Raw genomic sequence first — 13926 nt, 5'->3', positions numbered from 1 at the left:
ATTAGTCATGAATGTTATCCAGAAACTGCATTGACCAGAATACAGTCCAGGATTTTTATTGAACCATAGCTCTTCAGTAGTAAAAGGTATGTGGATATACACCTTCATAGCCTCTCTGCATGTCAGTAATTTGATCAGAGCAGGAAACGAAAACGGTCTCTGGGCAACGTGTCTCAGCACATAAACACAATCATTCAGTGGCTTTCTCCACAGGCAAGAATGACAACAGTTTTGGACCCTTCAACCCCGTTCTCTGCAGAGCTATACATCATCAAGAGGCTGAACTTCAGTCTGTGCCGGGCTGGTGGTGGACATGCAGGTTCTCTAGGACTTCAACCCCAAACTGAACGTGTTGCCCTGGCTCCTTCACGATGCGATGTCCCACTAGTGGATCCTTGCAGTGGTCTGCTGAGTGCTGGAGCCGAGGTGGACCTGGGGATTAAAGGTCGACCAAAATTCATTAATTTCCATCATGTGGCATCTGCTTTGTGGGTCCCCCCAGATTCCAGACAGAGGCCTCAAACAGCACCACATCCCTCTGGCTTTTCTGTCGATGCAAGAGAGGTCAAAGCCTGGAACTGCAGTAGGATCCTCAATGCAGCCTTGAGAGAAAGACTCAGTGATATAATAGCAGGAATTTAAGTTTGAATTAAGTTATTAAGTTAGAACCATGTGGTTGGATATTCAGCCTACAGACTATTTACCATAGAGCAGAAAAGGCTGGATTGTCGAAAGAACCGAAGAGGTGCATTAAATGATAGTTAGTCTGCTAATAAATGTTATAAAAAAAAAATAATTACCAACTAATTTAGTTATCAGGTAACTATTAATCAAGATTTTCTTTTCTTTGTCTCACATAAGAGTAAACTGAGATTGTGAGATTTTATCTGTTATTTGAAAAACTAGAGCAAGTTAAAATGCATCGTCTTAAACTCTGGAAGACTTCCCAGCCACACCACCACAGACACGATACATACTGAATACAAAAGAGAGACATCTCTGGTTGAATTTCAATTTTGTTTCATCAGTTTTCTGCTAATTCATCTGTAATTCTACCCATAAGAGCCAATGGCTGGGAGAATGTAAAAGGTTTAAACCTCAGAAAGCAGAGAAAGCATTGACTTTTAAAAGGTGTTCTAAAATTATTTGAAGTTACTAGATAACTAGCTACAAGATACTCTCTCTCTCTCTCTCTCTCTCTATATATATATATATATATATATACATACATATGTGTGTGTGTGTGTTTGTGTGTGTAGACATTTAATAGCAACCACAGTTACAGTTTTTGTTTAACTCTGTCTTATCCTAAACAAGCTGATAGCAACCATATGCTGGTTAACTAGCACACACTGGTAAGCTAGCACTGCTAACCATTTAAATACATGACAGCCTGGACTTCCATGGTGTCGCTATGATGCATATTGATTTAAATTAGGTTTCTGTTTAACATTCATGTTTTTATTACTGTCTCACATATGCAAATATTAAGCAAATACCCAAGAAATGTAATGAAAGCTGTCTTTTTTCAAACAGATAGCTTTTTAAATCTGCCTCGACAGCTCCTTGCATAAACAGTCTCTTCAATAAAATGATCACAAATAAAGTGACACATAACAAGTCTAAAGTAGTTAATATAAAGCTGGAGCCCTAGCTAGTTGGCATCCGTGCCTCCAGGCACAATACTGTATAAATAAGATTAGCTGCCATTTGCAGACTGCATTAGTGTGTCCTGTGCATGATGGGCACTGAGAGACAGCAGGAGTCCCATTCAGAGAGAAAGGGAGGTGGTTAAGAAGAACCCCTGGCTAAGTTTTGCCCGAGGGCATCCTTGCTGGATAATCTGACCTTCAGCGTAGTTGCTGCTGTGCATACTGTTTACAGTTTGTCCCAGAGACCTAATGTCAGTGTATCATCCCAAGGTTCAGCCAGTCCTGTTAAAATTCAACAACAGTCACAGAGGGCAACAACAAAAGCGACAACGCATGACAGTCTGGCTGATAAAAAAGCTCTGTGTCAGGTGAGTAATAATTGGCTTTCCTGCTGAAGTGCACATAGGTGTTTTCAATTTGTTTGTGTTTTCCAACTGAGATAAGCATTGCATTAAACAGGTCACTTATTTTCCTTTCATTTTTCTTCTTTAACTCTCTGAGGACATTAACACGCGTTGCTTTATAAACTGAATTTACTGCATTGCAGACATTACAAATTACATACCACAATGGTGAAGTAATCACTGTTTTATTATAAATAGAAACAGATATGAAAAAATAACACGCAAATACATACTGTACCTCTTATTGGCCTTGCAGCACATGAGCATCACATCAGTGGACTATTATGTGGTCCACTTTGAGAATACTATATTGTCTCGCTGTTTTGTGTCTAAACCTGCCAACTGCAATAATCAATAGTACCTTGACACTCATTATAGTTTAGGAGAAGCTCTCTTTAGCAGTCAGTCACAGATCATTTTGTGTTGTGTTGTGAATGGAAGCTTGATTGATGCTAGTATTTAAGCAAACGTGGTAAACACAATGTCGCTTGCTAATGTTAAAGAAGTAAAGATTTGCTGAATGAATTGCAGTCTTTTATACAACATCTTGCTATTTTGTACCTTTTTGTGTGTTAGCAGTATCAAGGATGGTGCATTGAGTGAAATTATTCGTAAGATAGATTGCAATGGATTTTATTCAGATACTGTGCCTCCCACAAGATGAATTGTAACTTTGGGGATCTGCAATATTTTTGTTTTTTAATCTATAGCCAGATTTATTTCAGAAATTGACCTGTTTAGGGTGTACCCTGCCTCTTGCCTGTTAATTGCTAGGATAGGCTCCAGCTCCCCTGCGACTCTCATTGAACTAAGTTATTAATGCCTTTCACATCAGCCTCAGCTCACATGTGTTGTTCCAGAAGCAAGTGCTAACATGCTATTGAACCATATTGTAAGCATGAAAGTGCCTTAAAGAAACTTTGTGAAATTTACTTTTTTCTGCTTCAATATAACCCAAAACTTTATTAAAATAATGATGACAATCAGGTATGGCTGAGTGTCATAAAAGTCCACAGTCAGCAAGTTAAGCTAATTATGTTTAATGGAAGTCATGGAAGAACAAGGTTAACGTTTTGTAAAGACCAAAAGTCCCACATTCAAACGACAATGAAAGCAGAAAGAATTTTGGTCATATGAAGAAAGCCAACAACCCAGAGGTGAAGCTGTTCTGTAAAGACAAGGCAAGTTTATTTGTATGGCACAATTCAAGGACAGGGTGATTCAAAGTGCTTTACAGAGACATTAAAACATTACCACACAGCAGAAAAAAAAGCATAATTTATAATTTTAGAAAAGTAAAAGAAAGAAGAAGCATTAAATAAAAACAGTTCACAAGTTATTTAAAACAAAGAAAAGTTTAAAAATTCAGTGCAAGTTTGGACTTTTAAATAAGAAGTGTTTCAGCTGATCTGAGGCTTGTTCCAGACATGTAGGGCAAAGAAGCTGAACGTAGCTTCTCCATATCTGGTTCTGACTCTGGGACCTGATAAACGACCAGATCTAGATCACCTGAGGGGTCTGGTACGTTCTCACTGGATCAAGAGGTCACAGATGTATTATGGTCATAAACTATTTAGAGCAGCAACAGAACTTTAAAGTATGGCTGCCAAATGATTAAAATGTTAAATAAGATTAATTGGAGCTTTTAAATTAATCATAATTAATCACCATTTGTGAGGGGTGTCTTGCTAAGCCTCAAACATACCAATTTTTACAATATTGTAACAACAGAAAGAACAGGTCCGTGCTCACTTGAGTTTTTCTCTGCATTTTACATTAGATGATATATATATATCATTTGTGGCAACCTCTTCCTGGTCAGTGCCCATCTGGCCCCCACATCAAAACTTTTCTACACCCACCCCTGCATATCTGAAGTATAAATAATTTCTGTCACCAGTCAACAACTTTGTTAGTGAAGGGTTCTGCTCTTATTTGTATTTTAGAACCTGTTCACAATTTCTCTCACTACATTCATGGTCCAGTAATGATCATACCTGTGTCTTCAACATCTGCACAGCACAAATGATTTAGAAAGGACATGCCCTTGTTTCCTATTGCTGTTTCACTCTACTGACTAGTAGATTTTACAGCTGTTTCACTAGGAAACCTCATTAATACTGAAAAGTAACATAAAACAAAGGCAAACAATAACTATTTCAAATAGCTGCTGTTATCAACATTTCTCATATCTCATTCTTCAGCTTCACATGACAGTGTCATAGATCTTATTAACATGGGACTGATAAATTTAGCATGGTATTCTTGGTAGTCCAAGAAAAATACTTTTGGGTAAATAAGTGCCGGTGGGAACCGTGAACTGCTAGTTTCCTCTTATTCAGCTGACCAATAAACAAATGCAACAAGACAGACGGTACTAGCAACAGAAAAGCCGGAGAGGGAAGAGGAGAAGAGAAGGCTGCCACGGTACATGCAGAGACAACTGGAACAGTAATGATTGTGCAAAAGTACGTAAAGGTTAAAAAAAAAATGCGGGAAAAGTGCGGGTGTTGAACCCTCTCACCAGAAAATGTGGGTGTTAAAACATCCTCATCTCCCATGGATTTGATGATCTCATATCCATCCATCGAGTGCGCCAGCTCACCTTTAGACAATAAAATTGTTTTTATCATTGAAAGCTATCTTGAAAGTTAGGAGAATGTTATCAAAATGAGATCTTAAAACGATCCTTTATGCTTTTATCTCATCTGGTTTCGATTATTGCAATTCTGTTTTCACTTGTTTCAATTAAGGTGAATCTCAACACCTGCCGCCAGACTATTGACAGGAACAGAACAGTCCACATCACCCCTATTTTATCAAGACTTCATTGACCTTCAGTCAAATTTGGTGTTAATTTTACAATTTTAGTTTTGACTTTCCAGGCATTACATGATCAGGCCCTCCAGTATATTGCAAACTAACTATATCCTGAGGGCGCACCCTTCGGTCTTCAGACCAGAAGTTCCTGAAGGTCGCAAAGACCAGTTTAAAAACTTGGGGAGTCCTGGCTTTTCAGGCTTTAGTCCCCAGATTCTGGAATGACTTGCCCATGTCCCCCCGTGTGGTCAACTCTGTGGACCCATTTAAGAGGCAGTTGAAGACTATTTTATTCAAGAAAGCTTTTGGTTGATGGTTGTTATTTATTTTATGCAATTAATATGTTGTTTTACTGCACCCATTTTATGTACAACAATTAATGATTTTTATCTATGAAAAGTGCTTTATAAATAAACGTTTACTTAGTTTACCTCCATGTCTCGCCATCATAAATGACGGATGCTGCGCATGCGTTAAAAGGGTTAAAATTTTTAACACAATTAATTACATAATTAAATAAATAATTACATAAATAACCGCCTTTAACGCATTATTTTTGATGCCTTACTCTAAAGTCTATCCTCTGACAGACAGGCAGCCAGTGTAAAGACCTCAGAGCTGGACTTATGTGGTCTACTTTCTCAGTCTGAGTGAGGACTCAAGGAGCAGACTTATGAAACCTCCAGGTGTCTAGTTGATCTTTTAGGTAGACCTGTAAAAGCACAGTTACAATAATCAAGCTGACTAAAGATGAAAGCATGGACTAGTTTTTCCAGGTCCTGCTTAGACACCAGATCTTTCACCCCTGATAAATTCTTAAGGTGATTGCAGGCTGACTTTGTGATCCCCTTAATGCTTTTTTCAAAGTTTAGGCCATCCCTACACCCAGATATATGGCCTGGTTGATGGTTTTTAGGCGTATAGAATGAAGCTCTGTGGTGACCTTTAAAAATTTCTCTTTGGTTCCAAAGACAATCCCCTCAGTTTTGTTTTTGTTTAACTGAAGAAAGTTCAGGCACATCCAGTCATTTACCAAGAGCCTGTACAGGGCCTCTGTCTCCTGGTGACATTGTAATATACATCTGTGTGTCATCTGCGTAGCTATGGTAATCAATTTTGTTTTTCTTAATGAACTGCACCAGTGAGAGCATGTAGATGTTAAACAGAAGAGCCCCCAGGATGGAACCTGGGGAACTACACATGATAGTCTTGTCTGCTCCTATTGACACAAAGTGCTTCCTGTTCTCTAAGTATGTTTGAACCAGTTTAGTTCAGTGCTAGTGAGGCTTAGTTCTCTGGTCATTTGAGTAATATATTGTGGTCAGCTATATCAAATGCAACACTGGGGTCCAGTTAAACTACGACTAACATTTTTCTATCATCTTTATTCGATCAGTGCTGTGGTGCTGTCTAAAACCTGACTGGAAGACATGAAGGCGGTTGTTTTGTTTTAAAAAGTCATATTGCTTAGCCACACCAGAGCCTTGCAAAGCTGCATTGACTATATGACCTTAAACTAATATGATTTTGGTAAGATGGTGTAACTTTTAAAAACACATCCGCTAGTATCACAGATAACATTTTACATCATCATGCTGGTGTTAGAAGGATTATGGTGTTCGTATCACACACAACTGGCTTGACCTTATGAGATCAATAATCTTTGTTGTTACAGAGGCACCGTTCCTGAACAAATAGATCGATTTCCACTGTATGATTCAAAAAAGCTGTCAGAGGCAGAGATTTTAAATGCGATGGTCTGGTAGATTATGTCTGCAGCCAGATCAAAACAACCAGAGTATAACCTGGGTCAGCAAGGATGTGTTCATACGAGATAAAAGAATGAAAAAAGTGAAAAAATGAGGGGAAAAAAAGAGTTTCTAAGAGTTGAGTTGGGGGTGGCGGTGTGGCCTTTTGACAGTGACAGTTGAAATGATATCGCCATGTGAGAAATAGAGCGGAGAAGATAAAATTAACTTGACCTTCTTGGGAGGACATGGGTTGCCATTCGGGGGGATATAATATGATGGTAGGCGAAACACTGACTTTGAATATTATGTTTGCAGAATGCCTTCTCTCCAGACCCGAGACTGTGGACGGATAACTCAGCAGCAGTTCAGCACTTCATATACACTTCTGCAACACAAAGGTAAGATCACATTGACACTGAGTAATTTCTTTTCTGTAATAGTAAAGATAAACATAGCTCACCTTCTCCATAATCCATTATGTGAAGCCTGAACACGGTATAATTTTCTTTTATGGGTGATTGTGAGTTAATAGGATTAATTATGTGTTCCAATGACGTCATCAGCAAAATAAGTGCCCTTTTTATGCAAACTGCTGCTCAAAGGAATAATGCAGATGAGGTGTAGCATTGCTTTAAGCCTTGGGGAAGAATCAACCCCTCATTAAATAAGCGTACTAATAGACTTCATGTAATGGAGGGAGGTTGTTTAAAAATTCAAATGAACGCAAACAACCTTTGGGAATCAAGTTAATGTGGTTGCAATCAAGAAAGTTGAGGTTACTCGGTTTGATTCACTGTGTTAGTGCCATAATACCATAATTTATTTACAGGAGTTATGAGGAAGTCAACTGGGATGCAAAGTTACTCCGACGCTTAAAACCGGCAGAAACTACACTGGAGAAATCAGCGGACCCAGTGAGTCAGTTTTCCTCATCGGGGCGTTACAACAGCAGCCCTCAGCAGTGGCAGGTGAGCCACGGAGAACAGATAAAAGGCTGCCAAGGCTGCAGCTCCCTCACAGGTTGAGGCTTACATGCATTTCCACAGCTGGTTAAAACTGTAATTCTAAATGGATGATTTCCTTTTCTTTTTTCTTTTTTCTTTTTTTTTTAAGCATAATATTGAACAGCATAGTATTTCACATTCTATACAAAGGTATTGTAAACTAAGTGTTTGACATCTATTGTAAGGATAATCTATTGTTTCTAAAGCTTATTTTCTGCTAACCACTGACTACACATGCTTAATATTTTTTTATTTATAGCAGGTTTAATGTCAGTCTTCACTTGCTGGAAGAAAATTCAAACATAAGTGATTCATTATATGTTTCTGTTTGTAATCAATTCTTACAAAAAGATCAATGCCAATACCGAATAACTTCACCCTCGTACTCATACTGTGATTTTTATCCAACCTGATACTTTACAGTACCATGCTGGGCTGATCCGTCCACAGCAAAGCACAATTCTCACAGTCTCTTCCTGCTTTTTTCCCTTATTTTTCCTTCATCGATCCAGTTTGTATGTTTCTCTGAGACTTTATTTTCTAAAAACCTCATTGTTTTACTGTGCGATATGTTCATCTTCATTACAGTGAGCACAGGTAACGTCGTATATTGAGCCAATCCCCCATGCATCGTCCTACTGCTGTCACACGGCAGAAAATCCCAACACACACTGTCGGCTTAAGTCTTTCTACAGGGGTAATTAGGAAATAGAGGTTTTGGATTTCTTTTCTTTTGATTTTTTTTCTTTCTTTTTGGGGGCAGGGGATTTCAAATCCCAAAGTTTTATTAGTTTCACCTTCTCTGAGATTATTATTATTATTATTATTTGTGTATTTCAGTTTTGCTTCCTGTCACCATCTGCTTGATTTCTTGATTTGTTCAGTAAGAAATTTGTTTCTTGTGTATTCTGTTTTGTAATTCTTTATTCTGGTTTAGATTTTTATTTATTTATTTTTCTGCGTGAATTCTCCACCTGCTCACAGTTAAGTCTGTGTGTTGGCCCTCTTCTACTTGCTCACAACCCCTCAATATCTTCAGAACATTTATGGTGAAACAAGAGATTTAGCCTTTAAACTCCTCTGCTTAAATGTCAAGCACCTCTCTCTGTGAATGTGAGGTGTTTTATCAATGTGGTGCTTTATAAAATATTTTAAAAGATCAGTTGTTTCTATCCATTGCAAGTCAGTAGGTGCTGACTGGAACAAACGACAGCTTCGATCAAGGAGTGATGCAAAGAAGCCCATTTCATTGTAAGTTATAGACATCAAGTTGAAACTGAACTGCTGCATCAGTCTTTTAATTGTGAGGTTTAAAGCAGCTTTCCTAAATTATTCATTTCAGCTGCAGTGGATCTCGGAGGTCAGGACAAATCCCTCTGTACACGTGAGTGCGTCATGTTCCAGAAATTACCACTGGGTTGATGGGCTAACCTAACCCTGTCTTCACGAGTGGGTTCTCTCGTATTGGCAGTGGCACAATTGGCTCGGAGAAGATGGATAACATTGATAACATGGATGAAGACTTTCACCCACTGACCCTGAAGAGGAGCACCATCCCTCCGTGCACACTTTCAGCTCAGTGAGACACTGAAGTTCTAATGAGTTATTTCTTTAGCATTTACTTTTCATCACTGGCTGTGACTATAGCAGATTGTGAAAATGCACATTTTATAGCACATTGGTGATATATTCAGCCTCCTGTAAGAGAATCTAATGCACATCCTTTTGTTTTCTGCCAGTCGAACCATCATTCCTGGTTACACAGGCAAAGCTGTCTATGCTAACTTTGCTGCTGCTGCTGATACAACATTGTTAGGGTGAGAGATATGTTTTATTCATCATTTCACACTGAGACTTGCTTCTCTCTGTATCGCTCCTCGTAGCCTCAGTGCATATTTTTTATCACCATTTTCATACTGTGTTCAACATGAGAATTATTATTAATATATCAAATGTCCACTAGAGGGCGACATCAGGCTATAATCCAGCTTCACCACACAAACGTATTCAGATTTTACTGAAATGGGTTTGAAAATAAACTGCAATTTTGAGTAATCAGGATTAATACCTGCATTACAATGAAGAAAAAGAATCAATGTTTTTCATTTGGATTATTATTTTTTTATTTATTGATTGATCAATAGTTACTTGGATGGAACAGTACATATTATTAAACATACAATATATTGATGTAAAAATTCTGGATTTAATAGAATGCTATCAACTTAAAGAAATATAATACTTTTAAAAACATGCTTTGCAATTAATTGATAAAATTAGCAGGTGTCTGATATCAAACCAACATGATCTGAATTACTAAGTCATGTCTACTCACAGACATGGGATCAGACATCTGCAGGGTATTCCTGTTAAGAAAAAAATGCTTTCAGCTGAGATTACGGTGATAAAAATCATGGCAACTATAACTAAAGGGAATCAACAGCACAGAAAGCATAAAAACAAGCAACAAAAATCTACAAAAAGTGTAGGAATTTTATTTTAAGGAAATATACTGCGTTCAGTTTTGTAGGTAAATGAACATAAACATACCAAAAAAAAGTTAGAATATCCAATTATTTTCATTCATTCATTCATTCATTCATTCATTCATTCATTCATTCAATTATTCATTCATTCATTTTAATTTATATAATAAATTCAGTGGTGCATTTTTTTCTTCCTGTTTTTGTAGCCTTGTAGATATTTGCATCTGATATTATTTTTTGCGTGTGTGGGAGGTGACATTACAGAAAAAAGAGAAAAAGAGAGATTAAAACACGGAATGTAATTTCTAAGGACAGAAAGGTGAGAAACTGGAGGGAAAATGACAAAGAATTTTTATCAATATGGCTGATTTCGAATGAATGAATTTACTAAACATGACCAAACTGAACGCATCTAAAAGTATTTTATTTCAGGACAACTCTCAACACTCTGAATGCTAGCTTACATAAATGAAAACAGTCGATTCAAATGTTGCTCCTCTCTGGGAGTGTTGGCTGTCTGTTAAGGAGGTGGAAACCTGTTTCCTAGATGGGCCACATTTTTAGCAAACTTTACCGGCTTTTGGAGCAGGCATCTCCAGATGGCTGGATCCAGAGCAGCTCGTGGTAACGGTGGTTTTTCACAACCCAGATCCATTTTCCTGGTGCTTGACACCCCCCGAGATCTGTTTCCTCTGCTGATTGGGCTGGCCTCCCATATTTTTTCCTCAAAACAGAAGAAAAGACAAGTACTTGGATTGATTAACAATCTGCAGCAACGGTCATACTTCCTAGGGATTTTTTGGGTACTTTTTCTGTGTCATTTTGACACTCTTAGTTGTTTGTTCATTCAAGAAAAAGAGGGTTTAGTTATTGAAATTTTACTAAATATAAAATAATCTGTTATTGCATATGTTCACAGAGCAATCCCAGAATTTGGGAATTACGGGTTTGGCCATGCAGCCCCTCTGTCTCGAATGGTGACCACCATGACACCCTGCAACCCGTTCCTGAGACTTCCTGCCTCACAGGCTGACACGAGGAGAAGCTTTAAACTACACAGATGAGAAAGTTTTTAAGGTGTCAGCTTCCTATTTATGCCATCCAATCTGTTTATGTGAATACATCTATAATGATGTGATGTCAGTGACTGATTTGGAGTGAGTTGGAGAATAATGAGATGCCCTATTATCATAATTTCCCTGATTTAGATGAGTGGTTTTCTAACTCTGGGTAGTGAGCTTTTTGGTTTGTCCTTTTAAACATTTTCTTACTCACTCACTCAGTCGTTCACTGTGTGTGTGTGTGTGTGTGTGTGTGTGTGTGTGTGTGTGTGTGTGTGTGTGTGTGTGTGTGTGTGTGTGTGTGTGTGTGTGTGTGTGTGTGTGTGTGTGTGTGTGTGTTTAAGACTTAACACTGTCTCTACCATGAAGGGCAATGAGAGGGACAAAAGGGGAATATATTGATGGAAGGAAGGATTTTCTTGTTGAATATATCATATTAAGCTGGTATAAAACAGTCCCAGGTATATTAATATGTGCTTAACATTTCGGTATTTATGGTAATTTACTCAGTATTAAAAGTCTGCACTACACACATTGTTTAGAGGTGTTTGTTTTCTGTAGATGTGGCTGTAATGCAAATCGACATAATTATGAAGTGTCTGGCAGCAGTATCTTTACGTCTGTGGTTTGTGCAGCTTCACGCTTAGACAGGAAATAGGGATGAGCTGGTTTTCCTGTTTCTCTTCATCTATAGTTTGTTTAGATTTACATTTCACAAGGATTTGTACTTGAACTGCTGATTTTGAGAAAGGTTGGGGCTGTGTGATCAAATTTACAAAATAAAGTGAAGGGATTAGAAAAAGGTTTTAAATACAATGTGCACAATTCTTTTTTTTTCTGTGCCCAATGAGGGTCAAGATAAATAAAGGGGTGGTTCTTGTAAATTTTCCACATTGCATCTTTTATTAAACATCAAGAGTCACACTTTAAAGCTTCCAGTTTTCATGTCTGCATAACTAGTGAAGAAAAGTACTAAAAGTAACTTAAAAATCCTCTTTACCCATAATTTAGTCTGCATTATCAGTAAATAATATTAATTTAAAAAGTTGTTAGGGTTTTGTTGTTGTTTTTACTGAATATTGTCAACTTCTGGTCTGGTCTGAGTGTTTCAATGCCATCCTTGTGGGATGGTTTGACAAATCTGAAATGACATTTCTTCTGTTTTTGATGGATGGTAGCAACCATCTCATGTTTACACTGTTACATCAGTTTCTAATTTTTGAGTTCAAACCCACAAACTGAAGAAAATATATGAATAAAGTCAATTGTGAGAGGTGAAACACGCATATAAAAACAGATATTTAGTTTGAATGAATTTTAAACTGCAGAATTAAAGACAACGCTACTTTTACATGTTGCAGGTACCTAAAGAATTTCCACACTTGCTTACAGGTGCTCTGGCAAACCTCTTCCCTCCTGAATCCTCTCTCTTCCAGGTGCACTTTCAGATTTGAGACATTCTTATTTTGCTGCAAATGATTTCTGGGTCACAAGCAGGAAGGACAGAGGAGCAAGGAAATGAGGGGCAAGGAGACAAGGAGGCTTAAATTAGACAAATTAAATGAGACTTTTCTCATGAAATGGTTTGTCAATACATTTTCATGATGGTACCATTAAGTATAAACTCTCCTTCTGATCAGCTTGCTGCCAGTCACTGAGAAAAAAAATCTATAAGTCAAATCATTGTTCACAAATTAGTCTCCAACTCTACTTTCCTGTCTAGATGTGGACAGTTATTTGATGCTTAAAAATACCCAGATGGTAATAACCAAAAGTTAAACTCAAGGCTAAATGTTAGTTGACAAAGCATTAACTTTCTTCATGATGATGTGTCCACATTTAAATCTGCAATCTGCCATTTTCCAGAATTCAAATATCAAATTTCCATTAAATTCTTATTAAATTAAACATTTTTCTGAAGATATCAAAAATAAAAATGTATTTATTATATTGTAATGAATCATTAAGTAATTAATTAACAACAGTGTTGGGAAATATCTTCTGTAGTCACAAATCATACAATACGGTTGTTTAGATTTATCCTTTTCTTTGCACTGTTTTGAATCCTGTGTATCTACAGTATGCATCCTTCCTTTTGGCTTGACACCAGCTAACAGCTCTCCTGGAGGCTGACGCCTTGTAACCACCAAAAACTGAACTTAAAGTCTGATTTTAGAAAGCTAGGATGTCTTTTAATGCACGTTTTTAAGTAGAGGGGCTTGACATGGCTATAATTACCAAAGGCTTGTCCACCAACATGTTCTCATTGCCAACTTATCACATACTGAACCCTTTTTTCTTCACCTTCCAAAGCACAGAGGACGCTGCTCAGCAGCCACATGTTGCCAGTTTTCCTTCTGTGGTGATATATGACATAGTGGGTGCTCCAAAGTAAACAGAAACAGGGAAATATTATAATATAGTGCATCATTGTAAACAGGGGTCTGAAGGTGATCTGCTGTAATGGGGCTACATGTGTCAGGAAAACATGGAACAATCTGAGCTGTGGGTTGCTCTTGGTTGTGCTGATGCTGTTGTTCAATAGCATCTTTGTCAAAGTCCCTTTTGGCTCTTGTCTCTTTTTGTTACAAAAATTACTGTCAGTCCCTCCAAGCCCAAAAATACTTTGAACCAGTCAGCATTTATTCAGGATCTACCATCATTTACAATGCTGCGTATCAGTTCATCTGCGTTGAAAACACACTTGTGTGTTAAGGCTGAGAGTAATGTAAACACCATCAAACTGTC

At 37.7% G+C, this 13926-nt stretch overlaps 1 protein-coding gene across 1 annotated transcript; it reads left to right on the top strand.

Annotated features, from left to right (window-relative positions):
- The first annotated feature begins 219 nt into the window (after positions 1-219).
- LOC121656106 (spermatogenesis-associated protein 48) lies at positions 220-9452 on the top strand. Its single transcript, XM_042011152.1, has 8 exons — positions 220-488; positions 1885-2020; positions 6943-7025; positions 7457-7595; positions 8815-8882; positions 8974-9015; positions 9103-9210; positions 9371-9452. Exons 1-8 carry the CDS (start codon positions 220-222, stop codon positions 9450-9452), a joined length of 927 nt encoding a protein of 308 aa, XP_041867086.1.
- The last annotated feature ends 4474 nt before the right edge of the window (positions 9453-13926 follow it).

This window comes from Melanotaenia boesemani, chromosome 16 (assembly GCF_017639745.1).
Source record: "Melanotaenia boesemani isolate fMelBoe1 chromosome 16, fMelBoe1.pri, whole genome shotgun sequence".
NCBI lineage: Eukaryota > Metazoa > Chordata > Actinopteri > Atheriniformes > Melanotaeniidae > Melanotaenia > Melanotaenia boesemani.
This window is presented reverse-complemented; position numbering and strand designations above follow the sequence as displayed.